The sequence below is a fragment of the Protopterus annectens genome, chromosome 4.part0, assembly GCF_019279795.1.
Source record: "Protopterus annectens isolate FY-2018-M chromosome 4.part0, PAN1.0, whole genome shotgun sequence".
In the NCBI taxonomy this organism is placed as follows: Eukaryota; Metazoa; Chordata; order Ceratodontiformes; family Protopteridae; genus Protopterus; species Protopterus annectens.
This window is the reverse complement of record NC_056733.1, coordinates 677,922,607-677,935,385: the sequence shown is the minus strand read 5'-3', so window position 1 is coordinate 677,935,385 and position 12,779 is coordinate 677,922,607. Positions and strand designations below refer to the sequence as shown.

Sequence of the window (12,779 nt, the reverse complement as noted above, 5' to 3'; positions counted from 1 at the left end):
GCTGTATGCACGATGAACATAGTACAGTTTTGTACCTACCATAAATATAGATGTTCGAGTGCCAATACAGCTGCAGTACAGGTTTCCCTCCCTCCTTCCCCTCTTGGTAAAAGCCTAGTGGCTAACACCTCCTCATGCAACCTGATTTGGGTTATCCTTCTATGGTGTATTTGCTTGCAACTACTGATTTTTGATTATACTGCATTGCTTGATTTTATATATATATATATATATATATATATATATAATTTATGTATTGCCTTCCTTCTGGGGGCACCTGACATCTGGGGCAAGAAAGACTGAAGAAAATGGCGTCGGCTGTGTCTTGTATACCCCTGTCGCACTGACGTCAGGAAAGAAAGCGACAACCGACGCCGGACCTAGACTTTGGAATTCGGCCGACCGAGGACCCGCCTGACGGCAGAAAACCCATCTGTGATTACTGCAGCTGTATTAGCACTCGAACATCTACATTTATGGTAGGTACAAAACTGTACTTTGTCCATTCTGTGCACTTTACAATTCAAGGACTATTCGCCATAGAGCTGATTTTGTAGCCAGGCATTTCCAAAGTAGTTCCTCGCATTACGAAATGGCATCTGTCAGTCAGCAGTCTGTGGATATTCTAAAAAAACGAAAAGATAAAGAAGGGGACAGACCACACAAACTTGAGCCTTCAGATGACCCGTCCCAGAAGCAAGTCATCATTTCTCAGGAATTCTGTGAGGTGCATTCGCTGCCCCTGATGCCCGACTTGTTTCCTTTGCAGGCCTGTACTGAAACCCTTTCGGAGTCCGGTATTCCACTGGGATACTTCATCATCCAATCCCTCAGTTGTCTCCGCTTTGGTTGAGTCCAGAGCCGCTATGCAGGCACCGGCTTCTGAGGAGGTTCTTCGCAGAACCGATTCAAGGCAAAAATCGACATCTTTGCCGCCGACTACCGCATCCCAATGACAAATGGATTTACCTAGGTCTAAAAGCATGATCACTTCAAAGAAAACAGTCTCTAGTCGCCATCTTGCTCCTCCGAACGTCTCCGACGCAGTTACTGAAAATGGCGGAGGACCTCATCACTTTCATCGGGGTAGCCATACCACTCCTCCTAAAAGAAAGGATACTTCCCTGAAGTTCACACAAAGCTGATTTTTGAACTTTCAGACTACCTTGATTCAGATGAGGAACAACCTCTCACCTCCTTTGAGGATTCTGATGCAGGGGAATCTATTCCTTCTGTCTCCCCTCCGATGATTTTTTATTTGGGGAAACCCTGCACACACTCAGAGAGCATTTCCACTGGGAAGTCCAAGGTTATCCTTAGTCTAAGAAAAGACTATCTTCCTCAGCACAGACCCTTGTCCATCCCTCCTATTCTGGACGTGGTGGATTATGTTTTCAATGAATCTACCCTCACCCCCTGCTACTAGAAAACCTGACTGGTACTACAGGATGCCTGATTCACATAAGTACTTGTTTAAAATCCCTGCAGCAGACCCAGAGGTCATTACACAGGGGCCCAAAGTGGCCAAGGCTAGCTCATCTAAAAACCCAATTCCCTCGGACAAAGACTCTAGCTCTGGACAGTTGGGGTAAGAAAGTGTACACCTCCACAACCTTAGCTATTCGAGCTCTTTAACTGCCAGTTCCATATGCTAAAATATCAACACCTTAGAACTTGTGAAACAAAAAATTTCATCTTTACCCGACACTAATACTTCCAAAGAGTTAGCAGATCTTCTGCACTCTTCTCAAGTAGCTAAGCACTCCCTGCACTGCGGATTCGAAGCCCTAGAAGCCTCAAGTAGGGCCGCTGTGGTAGGTTCAGTCATTAGGAGGCACGCATGGCTAAAAGAACAGCCACTGCATGATCGTGTAAAATCAAAACTACTTGATGCCCCCTGGATAAAGACTGCTTGTTTGGATCAAAAGCAGAGGAGGTCATCAAAAAGATGGAGGATAAAGCTAAATCTATGCAAACAGTAAAGGACTTCCTCAAAGTTCAACCCCCCCCCCCCCACATTCAGCAGAAACTTTCCTCTAAGCACTGATCTTTCCCAGCCCCCAATAGACAGGTTCAAGGGAGGCCTCGCAGGAACAGACCAGTTAGACCACAAAACCAAAGCCAGCGAAGAACTTAGCAGTGACCCTCCACCACTCCCACAGCATGGAGTTCTAAGTCCACTCACTAGTCTAAGAACATGCAGTGACTCCCACTCCCCCTCCCATCAGAGGTTAGGAGGAAGGCTATCCCTTTACAAACAAAATTGGCGGTCTGTAACAAAGGACCAATGGGTACTAAAAATCATTTTTCAGGGCTACAAATTTACCTTCCAACAAGTCCCCAGCCTTAACAGGTTACCAAAATCTACCTCCAAATCAGTGGGCAGAAGCATTAAAACAAGTGCACATACTCAATGCTCAAGGGGCAGTGGAGCCTGTGCCACAGGAGCAAGCAGGAAAAGGTTTTTACTCCAGACTGTTCCTAGTGCCAAGCAAAGAAGGCACTTGACGATCCATCCTCGAACTGTCCACTCTAAACTCCTTTGTAGAGGTACCAAAATTCAAAATGCTAACTCTTCAAAAACTTTTACCAATGCTGGGCAAAAATGCATGGCTAGCCACCATAGACCTAAAGGATGCTTACCTTCATATACCCATAAGGGAGTCTTGCAGAAAATACCTACACTTCAGAGCAGGTTCACAACACTTTCAGTTGTCTGCACTACCCTTTGGCTTATTTACATCTCCCAGGGTATTCACAAAATGCCTGACCCCAGTGGCTGCCTTCTGCAGACAGCAAAACATCCAGATTTACCCTTATCTGGCCAACTGCCTAATCCAGGCAGACAACAGAGAAGTTACTACAGGACCTGCTGTTTGTGCAAACAGCCCTAACTTCTCTAGGGTTCACTATCAGCAGGAAAAAGTTGAACCTAAACCCCTCCTGGCAGATCACCTTCTTGAGCGCACTCCTGGACGCAGCCTCCCAAACAGCCTTCCTCTCACCAGAAAAACAATGCTTTCTGCCAAATGACTTCTCCCAGCTAGCTCTCAGAAAAAACATCAGAGCAAGGAAAATTCTGCAAGCACTGGGTTACATGTCATCCTGCATTCTGATTATTACCTTGGCCAGGCTGCACATGAAACTCCAGTGGTACCTAAAGAACCTTTGGTGCCAACACATTCAATCTATGGAGACCACTCTCCCCCTCATTCCATGCACAAGGAACAAATTTCTTTGGTGGGCAGAGGCATGCACTCAGAACAAGGGCCTTCCATTCACCTACCTTCCTCAAGGCTAGACTGCCCCAAGTTAGGTATGTGGCATCAGTGGTGATATTCATTTAGACACCATGCACAAGGAATAAATTTCTTTGGTGGGCAGAGGCATGCACTCAGAGCAAGGGCCTTCCATTCACCTACCTTCCTCAAGGCTAGACTGCCCCAAGTTAGGTATGTGACATCAGTGGTGATATTCATTTAGACACCCGGTGCACCCAAGGCTCTTGGGACCTCAGGGACCTGCACTGGCACATCAACCTAAAGGAAATTATGGCAGTTCACAAGGCTATCGCATCCTTCCAAGACTACCTAAAACCAGGAGGCCTCCTCATAAAAACAGACACTACCACAGTCCTACCCTCTGCCGACTAGCCATGAGCCTCTGGCAGACGGTCTCCTCCATGGGCCTACACCTGATAACCCAGTACATCCCACGAGTAAATAACACCCTAGCAGAAACTACATAGACCCCCATGAGTGGAAACTCCAAAAGGGGACATTCCTCCAAATCACCCAGGTCTGGGGGACCAGAGGTAGACCTCTTTGCCTCACAACACAACAATCAGCTGCACAAATTCTGCACCTGGGAGTTCCACCCCCTGGCTTGGAAAGTGGATGCTCTCTCATTCCAATGGACCAATCTCTTCATTTGTGTTCCCCTGCCCTTACTCCTTAGGGTACTGCTCAAACTAAGGCAGGAAGGACCAAACGCCATCCTTAGAGCACCAGATTGGCCCAGGCAACATTGGTACCCATTGTTACTCAGCCTGACCAAGGAGCCTTACAGGCCCCTGCCTTTAACTGTAGACCTCCTGGCACAAGCCAGAGGGGAGATTCTGCATCTAAACCTGCACACACTCAAACTTTCTGCATGGCTTATCCCCCAGGGACTGGGGATAACCCACATTTGAGGAAGCAGGTCCTAGATATTAAGGAAGACAGAAGGCCCAGCACCAGGAAATCTTATTCAGAGAAATGGAAAAGATTCAACTCCTGGTGCCTATCAAAAGGTCACAGCAGCTCCCAGCCATCCCTCCCACTTATTCTGGACTACCTAGTGCAGCTACTTAACAAGGACCTCTCCTTTTCCTCCATTAAAATCCACGCGTCAGCCATTTCAGCACACTTTCATGCTGAACAGCCTGTCTTCTCTCACCCTTTGATTAAGCAGTTCCTCAGAGGTGTATCTAACATTAGGCCCCCTAGAAGGGCACCCATTCCAGCCTGGGACCTGAACTACATCTTAGAAAAACTGACTTGACCTAAAACACCTTTCCTGAGAGACTGCCTTCCTCTTGGCTATTACTTCAGCTAGGAGGGTGTCAGAACTTCAAGCACTCATGGCCACTGAACCCTTCATCATCTTCCATGCAGACAGGGTGTTTCTCAGGACTAATCCCTTATTCATGCCAAAGGTAGTATCAGATGTGACCCTAAACCAGGCTGTACATCTCCCCACCTGTTTTCCAAACCCTCAGAATAAAGGGGAGAGAATTCTGCACACACTGGATGTGCACAGACAGTTAAGATAGTACCTGGACAGAACGAAGTCCATTAGGAAGACTGATCAACTGTTGATAGGCTTCCTCTCTTTCCCTAGGTTGAAGCCAATCTCCAAGCAGACCATTTCAAAATGGATATCTCACTACATATAATTCTGCTGCACTTTTCATGGGAAAGCTCCCCCTAAATCTGTCAACACACTCGCCTAGGGCAGCCTTTACTTCCACTGCCTTTCTTAGAGGAGTACCCACCAGGGACATCCTGGAAGCTGCCACTTGGACCTCAGTCCACACAGCCACCAAACACTACCCATCTGCCTCTTTTCTTCAGGGCTTGGGCAGGCTTTGCCTCTGCAGTCCTGCAAGGCATGCCAGCTCAATCCTAGGAATTTCATACTTTCATCCTCCCCTTCCCCAGCTTTGGGAATCCTCCCGCAAGTGATGACTGCAACAGTGAAACACAAAGAACATAGTACAGTTGTGTATGCTTACCATAAATGTAGATGTTCGAGTGTATTCACTGTTGCAGTCCTATTTTCCCTCCCACCTTCCCCCTTAATCTTATCCTTTTTGGAGATTAACTGTCTTTCTTGTGGCCTTGGGCCACTAGGGGCTCTTTAAAACATTTCCTTCAAGGGGCTCCTACAGGTTAAGGCAAGAAAATCTGATGTAATGGCGCCGGCTGCTCTCCTTTATACCACTGACTACCTGACGTCAGTCCAGAGGCGACAGCAGCCGGCGCAGGGGAAAAGCTTGACTCTGGTATTCGGGCCGACCGAGGGCTACCCAGCAAGGATAACCCACAAGTGATGACTGCAACAGTGAATACACTCGAACATGTACATTTATGGTAAGTGTACACAACTGTACTTTCTGCATGTTTAAGATAGCATACATGTGCTGTGCATCATTTTGGACAAGTTTGAATACTGCTGCTGCAGATATACAGTATCTTAAGGCTATACCTGTTTGTAACACTATGTACTTGAGTGTACAAGTTTGTGCACATGCTTGCTTTCTTTACTAAAAGGCTATGCACGTGGGTATGGAGTGCTGTTGCTGTGAAGGAGAAGCTTAGGATTAACTGTTCCTAAAGGAGTTGTGCGCAAGTTCCAGCTTTTTGCTTTTGCATTCCATCGGAGTTAAAAAAATTTAACAGGCAGTAGGGTGTACAAGACAAAGCCAGATACTTTTAGCAGGAGGATACAAACTCACACTGTCATGAACTGAAAGGAACTGGCAAAATTAACTCGGCAGTATTTTTTTTCTGCTGTGTATCTATTTACTTGTGTATGCAGGAAAAAGTGCCCTCTTGCAGTTTTTTTCACCATTATGACTTAATTGTCAGATCTGTAACAAATAAGCAGATAGTTTGTCTAACTTGTTCTCTCCAGATCAGTAAGTGGCTAAACATTTGCTTGTAAAGTCTGTTGTTGGGGGGGGGGGGGTGTATGGTGATGGGGGATTGGATAAGCAGATTAGTAGGCTGATGTGTTTTTTTTCTTTACTCTACATGTTGCCGTCTTGTAAGAGGCTAACTGAATTTGGATGCATGCTCTGTATTTTTTGTGTGTAGTATAGTCTGTTGTAATCCCATCTTAACTGTTTTTTTGAATAGTTTTTGTTAGGTTCACTTTTTTGTGTGTGGACCCCCACACCCCACAGCCTTGATAATTCCATATGGATCTGATTTACTCCATTATTGTATTCCATAAGCACTCTGAATTTTATTTGTTATAACTGTTTTTTAATTCATATATTGTTTTTATTGCAGCAACATTTTAAGGAAATTGTTGATGCGCAACTTCCCTTATGTTGAGCTGAAATAAGATTTTTTTTTCCTCTTGACAGTTGGAGATAAAGTGCCTGCTGATATACGAATTACTTCAATTAAATCCACAACCCTTCGAGTAGATCAGTCTATCTTAACAGGTAATTTAGTTTTGTTTGTGTGTGTATAATTTGTGCTATTTTTAGTAGGTTTACTAATTTAAAATTGCAATCTGTCCTGAGCACCTTTACAATACATGCATTGCTGGTTGCCATTTAATTAAAAAGGTAAGCATTGTTGAGTTCTCATCCCTGCATATCCCAGGATGGCAAGTTTCAGACACATTTTTGATTCATATTTTAAGCTGTTGTCAGTGATCTCAATAATACTGCGATGCTCTTCATTCTGTCCAATTTGATCGGACCTAGGAAAAACTAGTCCTCCATTCTCAAGCCTCAAGAAATCTTTTTATGTCTTGCTATAGTGCACAAGGTTACCATGGATCCCATTTGCCACTGTTGAGTAAATGTGGATTCCATCACTACATTCATCTAAATGCCCCCCCTTTATTATCTTTTCTAAACTTTTACTAAATACAGTTAAATGTTTGCTATTGGTAATTTATTGCTCCATAGGTCTTTATTGCTGACTTTTCTTTAAGATTTAGACCATTTTTCTCTTTAGCAACTTTTGGCCTTGGGTGTTTTGTCATGGTCGCCTTTCTTAAAAAGAAAAAAAAAAATGAAAAATATACCTGTTATAAAATGTTCTATAGATATTTGTTCATATAGTTAGTACTGGTAGAATAGCTGCTTCGTCCAGTTTGTGTGTTGCCACCCCTCCTCTTTAGGAAATATCAAAAATGTGGACACAGGATCCCACCCAAAGACGCCCATGAACTGTGTGGAGCATTTGCTGGTGGATTAATCTATATGTAAATCCTTTGGGCACAGAACATTGTTAGGCAGCAGAAACAAGCCTGTTAATTAAGGGCCATTTGTCCCTGCATCCAGACTGTCCAAGGACCCAAAAATATCCAGAGAAGCTTAGATCTAAGGAGTCCGAATTCATTAAAAGACACCTGGAAGAGTTGCAGACATTTTCAGCTCAAAAACTCCCGGATCAGAAATGGTTTTGATGCAGACACACACTGATCCATTGGTTCTACTATTGTTGCAGCTGATTGTGATTTAGGACCAATCACCTAAGAGGCTTCTAAACAGGGCTTCATGTTAGAAGGAACCATCCAGAATCCCTTCCTGACCACCTTACACTTTGTATTTTAGGTCCTTCAGGTCATACAAAAGTACTTCTGAGGCAAATTTGGTTTGTTTTGAGGGCCTTCCGGAAGACAGAATAAGATGGGGGTCCTCCCATACCCTTTGGCTCTGAATATCGTTAAGGCTGGCCCTGTGTCCCCTCATGTAGCTCTTTCCCTTGTACAGATTTTGGACCTTATCTTTGGTCAAAGGTTTGTTCCTTAGGTGCCAACCCCAGGTCTTGGTTTATTTAAGTTGCCTGATCTGAGATGCTGTATTCAGAAAATACTGAAGCTGCACTGTCGATTCAATGCCAGGGCCTCTGCACCTTTGGAGTTGTATTGCATGGTGCCATTGTCTTTGCATGTGACTTTAACTTTTTAGTCCATTGCTCCATTTCCCTTCTTGAAGCTGTCCACACGCTTGCCAGTTTGGGGTTGCCTTCTTTGGTGCCACTCATTTTTCCCTGTATGAAGAGCAAACCTGGTCACAGAAGTGGCATCCTTTGATCAGGCAGAGGTCTGTACAGTCTTGAGTTAATAATTAAACCTCCTCAAAATAGATTTCACCCTGTGACTCCCACACCTTGCCTTAGCTCTGTTGTGCATCCTGGGTCAGATGTTGAGGGTCACGCTTCAAAACCACTGTTCAACAGCAGCAGGAGGAGTTCTCTGGGGATTCAGGATATACACCCCCTCAACATTATGAGAAAAAGAAGATATAGGAGGAGGCTTATCAACTCCCATCGGAGTCCATCACATCTGACACCAACTTGGATGATAGAGAGGGATATTCGTCATTTTCACTGCTGCACTAGCAGTTGCTACAGGCTGTTCCAGGAAAATGTGTCCGAGGATTCTCACAGAGCCTCTTCTCCTGCAGATTCCCAAGTCTAATTCTCTGATTCAGATTAAAGTTCGTCCTCACATCCCTTCTTGGAGAAATGTTCCTCCTTTCATAATAACCAGGATGAATAAGGTGTTTTTATGGGAACAAGTAGATTTTCCCCCATAACTGAAGAGATATTTTGATATGTTATAAGTAGGTACACCACATTCCACTTCTATACCCCCTACTCTGCTGCCCTTGGAGGATGTATTTAGTACTGCCTGTAATAATCCTCTCAGCCATCTGTTTCCAAAAAGGCAGATAAACATTGTAAAGTTTCTCAAAGTAACAAACATTAGATGTCCATCATATTGATTACAGCTATAGTCGCCTTAGCTGTACAGGTTATATCCTGCCAAGGCTGGAACAGCCAGCTAGCTTCCAAAGCTTCAGGGCATCTTCCACACGCACCCAAACTGTCAAGCAGCTCGATCTGACTAAGACAAGCTTGTGCACAAAGCCCTTCGGAGCTTTGTTGACACCAAAGAGCATACTCCTTTGAGGCTTTCTAGGATTAACTCTGTGCTTTCCTTTGCTGGGCAGATAAGTTCCCATTGGGAGAACAAAACTTCCATTTTCTAGATTTTGTTGGTCCTGTTACCTTCCTCTTCAGGAAAATCAATTTGAAGCTGAAGCTAGGAATGTTGTGTTCTAACAGACGATTGTCTCAAGACTGTAACATGCTTTTAAACAGATTGCTCATTTTTTTTCTGTCATTTTAAGAGATTTAAAGTAACTGAAAGCATTGTTTATTTTACTTTTGTGAGGCTGGCATAGCATTTTTTTTACTGTGTTTTTCTGTCAAACATAACTTTTGTGGACTGGTAGTGTTTACTGGGAGTTGCTACTCATCTTCCCTGGCAAAAGGGGCACAATCTTTGGCTTGACAATAGAACAGACAACATGTTCCATGTTCAGTCTTTTGTCCAGTCACAAAAATGAAAAAAGAAAAGATAAGCAAACAGCCTTTGCCACCATTGCAGGCTAGTCATTTGCCTCAACCAGAGGTTGGTGACTGCTGTGGGCATTTGTTGTACCTCAGGCCACTCCTGTCACTCTGAATCCCTTTGGTCTGGTATCTACAGCCTCTATGGACTTGAGTATTAGCCACATCCTGTGTGGCTGTTGTTGTCTTACAGTTTGCAAGGGAGAAACGCTCTTAGATGTCCTTGGAAAAGGGAACAGGGGTGGTTTCCCTGTCAGAATGCTGCACCCATCACTGGGAACGCTGCTGCTGCTGCCATTAATAACATGGTTGATGCAATTTTTCATGTCAAAAAGACAGAAAAACAAGCCTGTGTCTACACCTTATATTTCTTTGGATACTTTAGTGGGTCTGGCTGAGAGTTTTATTCAGACTGTTGATCCTTCTTGTAAAGTAGGTTCTAGTACAAGAAAGAAGGATACTTGATGTTCATCGTGTTACACTGCTGCAGTCATTACACTTGGGTTATCCTGCCGTCAGGCGGTTCCCCAGTCGGCCTGAGTTCCAAAGTCTTGGTCCGGGGTCGGTTGCTGTCGCCTCCTCCCTGATGTCAGTGTGACAGGGTTATAAAAGATGCAGCCGACGCCATTTTCTTCAGTCTTTCTTGCCGTGCGGTGCCCGAAGCAAAAGCAGTTCGCAAGTGCCGGTCGGCCGACTCCTGAGATTTTCATTCCGAATCCAGAACCGAAGTCTTCTACAAAGCTAAGTACCCCGTTGGGGAAACTTTTTCTTGCCTCAGAACGATGTCAGTAAAAGTTAACAACTGTATTTCTTTTGGGAAGCAAATACCTCATAAGGATTTCCATTCTGATTGTATCCCATGCCTAGGCCCAGACCACGACGTCACTGGTTGTTGGTTTTGTGCTAGGTTTAACAAGCGCACTATTAAACGTCGGTTTGATTTTGCCCGACATTATTTTGGCCGAAAATTCAATTACACCATGCATTCGGAACTACCAACGACCGGAATACATAAAAAGCGCCAAGACAAGGACAGGCATCTGAGGCCCAAAACTGACGACAAAGCCTCTTCTAGGCCAGTCGCCGGTTCTCCGGTTTTCAGCGAGGCGCCTTCGCAGCCCCTGACGACTGCTTCTTTAGAACCACAGGCTGCCTCTGACTCCCACGTGGAGATGGCTGTGCCTTCGGACGCTCAAGAATTTCACCCTACCGAGACTAACCCTTCAGAGGGATCCAGAGTAGCTGAACAACCCGTAGCTTCACAGGGTGTTTTCAGACCTACTCAGTTAACCATTAAATCTTCTGCTAAGTCTAAACCTCCTTTAAAAACAAAGAAACAAATTCAACATTCACCAGGACAGGCCTCCATGCCTAAGAAACAAATGCTCAAAATGGCCGAAGACCTAATCACTCTGATCAGGGGGTCCCATCCCCCTCCTGATAAAAGGCCTAGACAGGATGCAGACTATGACTCATCTGACCAGGTATCTATCTTTTCAGATTCTTCCTCTGACCTAGGATACTCTACCCCCTTATGAGGATTCTGATGCTGAGGAATCAATTCCATCAGCCTCTCCGCCTGAGGACTACTCCTTTGGGGAAACCTTACATACCATGAGGGAGCATTTCCATTGGGAGGGCCAGGATTACTCAGAATCCAAGAAAAGGCTCAGAGACTTCCTTTTATTACCTCAACACAGACCCCTTGCTATTCCGCCAGTGTTAGATATTGTGGATGATGTGTATACTGAATCCAGCTTAAATCCTGATTCTTTACCTCCAGCCCCAGTTAAGCCTGACAGATACTACAGAGTCCCTGACTCTCACAAATTTCTTTATAAAAGCCCTGTTGCTGACCCTGAAACTATTTCTCAGGGCCCCAAAGGGGTTAAGGCCTCATCAGCAAAGAATCCAGTCCCCTCTGACAGAGATTCCAGAGCATTAGACAGATGGGGGAAGAAAGTATATACATCTGCAACTTTAGCAATGAGGGCCTTAAATTGCCAGTTTCACATGCTAAAATATCAGCAACATTTGATGTCTCAGTTGAAACAAAAAATGCTTCCTAACTCAGATCCTCTTAATTTTAAGGAAATGCAGGATTTATTGCATGCAGCTGAACAAGTGGGAAAACATACTTTGCAATGTGGTTTTGATTCTTTAGAGGCCTCCTGTAGAGCAGCGGTTACAGGTTCTGTCATTAGAAGGCATGCTTGGTTAAAAGAACATACGTTACCAGATCATGTTAAAGCAAAACTATTGGATGCACCTTTGCAGCAGGATGTGTTATTTGGAGTTAAGGCAGAAGAGGTATTAAAGAAAATGGAGGATAAGGCAAAATCTATGCAAACGGTGAAGGATTTCTTACAGGTTCAGCCTCCTCGATTTAGCAGAAATTGGCCAACAAAGAATTGGTCCTTTCCAATTACAGACAGACCTCAAAGGGGCAGATACAGACGTCCAAGAGGTAGAGGTCAACCACAAGGTCCTTACAGGCCTCGACAATGGGGTGCATCAACCTAGAAAGAAGGGGAAGACAGGCCCCAACCATATAAAAAACAGCCCCAATGACTTCCTATTACAGCTGCCAAACAGTTCTCTCTTGGCAGCCCCCTTGGGAGGAAACTGGCACTTTTCTATCACAATTGGCATATGATCACCAAAGACAAATGGGTTCTCAACATTGTATCTTAAGGTTACAGGTTCCACTTTCACACTCTGCCAAGGTTAAAAGGAATGCCAAATCTGCCACCAAATCAATGGGCAGAGGCTCAAAAACAAATTACAGCACTCATGGACATGAGAGCCATTCAAAAGGTACCACCACAAGAGCAAGGACAAGGATTTTACTCAAGACTCTTTCTGGTTCCCAGAAAGGACAAAGCCTGGAGGCCCATTCTGGATCTTTCTTCTCTAAACACTTACCTGGATGTTCCAAAATTCAAAATGTTGACACTACAGTAGCTTCTTCCCATGCTGGGCAAGAAAGCTTGGCTCGTAACTTTGGACCTCAAGGAGGCATACCTGCATGTCACTGTCAGACAAAACTGCAGAAGATACCTCAGATTCATAGCTGGTTCAATGCACTACCAATTCTCTGCACTGCCCTTTGGCTTATCTACTGCGCCCAGG

The 12,779-nt window shown here is 44.6% G+C and overlaps 1 protein-coding gene across 1 annotated transcript in view; it reads left to right on the top strand.

Annotated features, from left to right (window-relative positions):
• The window catches only part of ATP2A2 (ATPase sarcoplasmic/endoplasmic reticulum Ca2+ transporting 2), a 1,687,617-nt gene that overhangs the window by 411,477 nt on the left and 1,263,361 nt on the right, over positions 1-12,779 (top strand). The window contains exon 9 of the mRNA XM_044069765.1: positions 6,635-6,715. Within this exon, the coding sequence (XP_043925700.1) occupies positions 6,635-6,715 (81 nt within the window). The remainder of the gene's footprint in view (positions 1-6,634; positions 6,716-12,779) is intronic.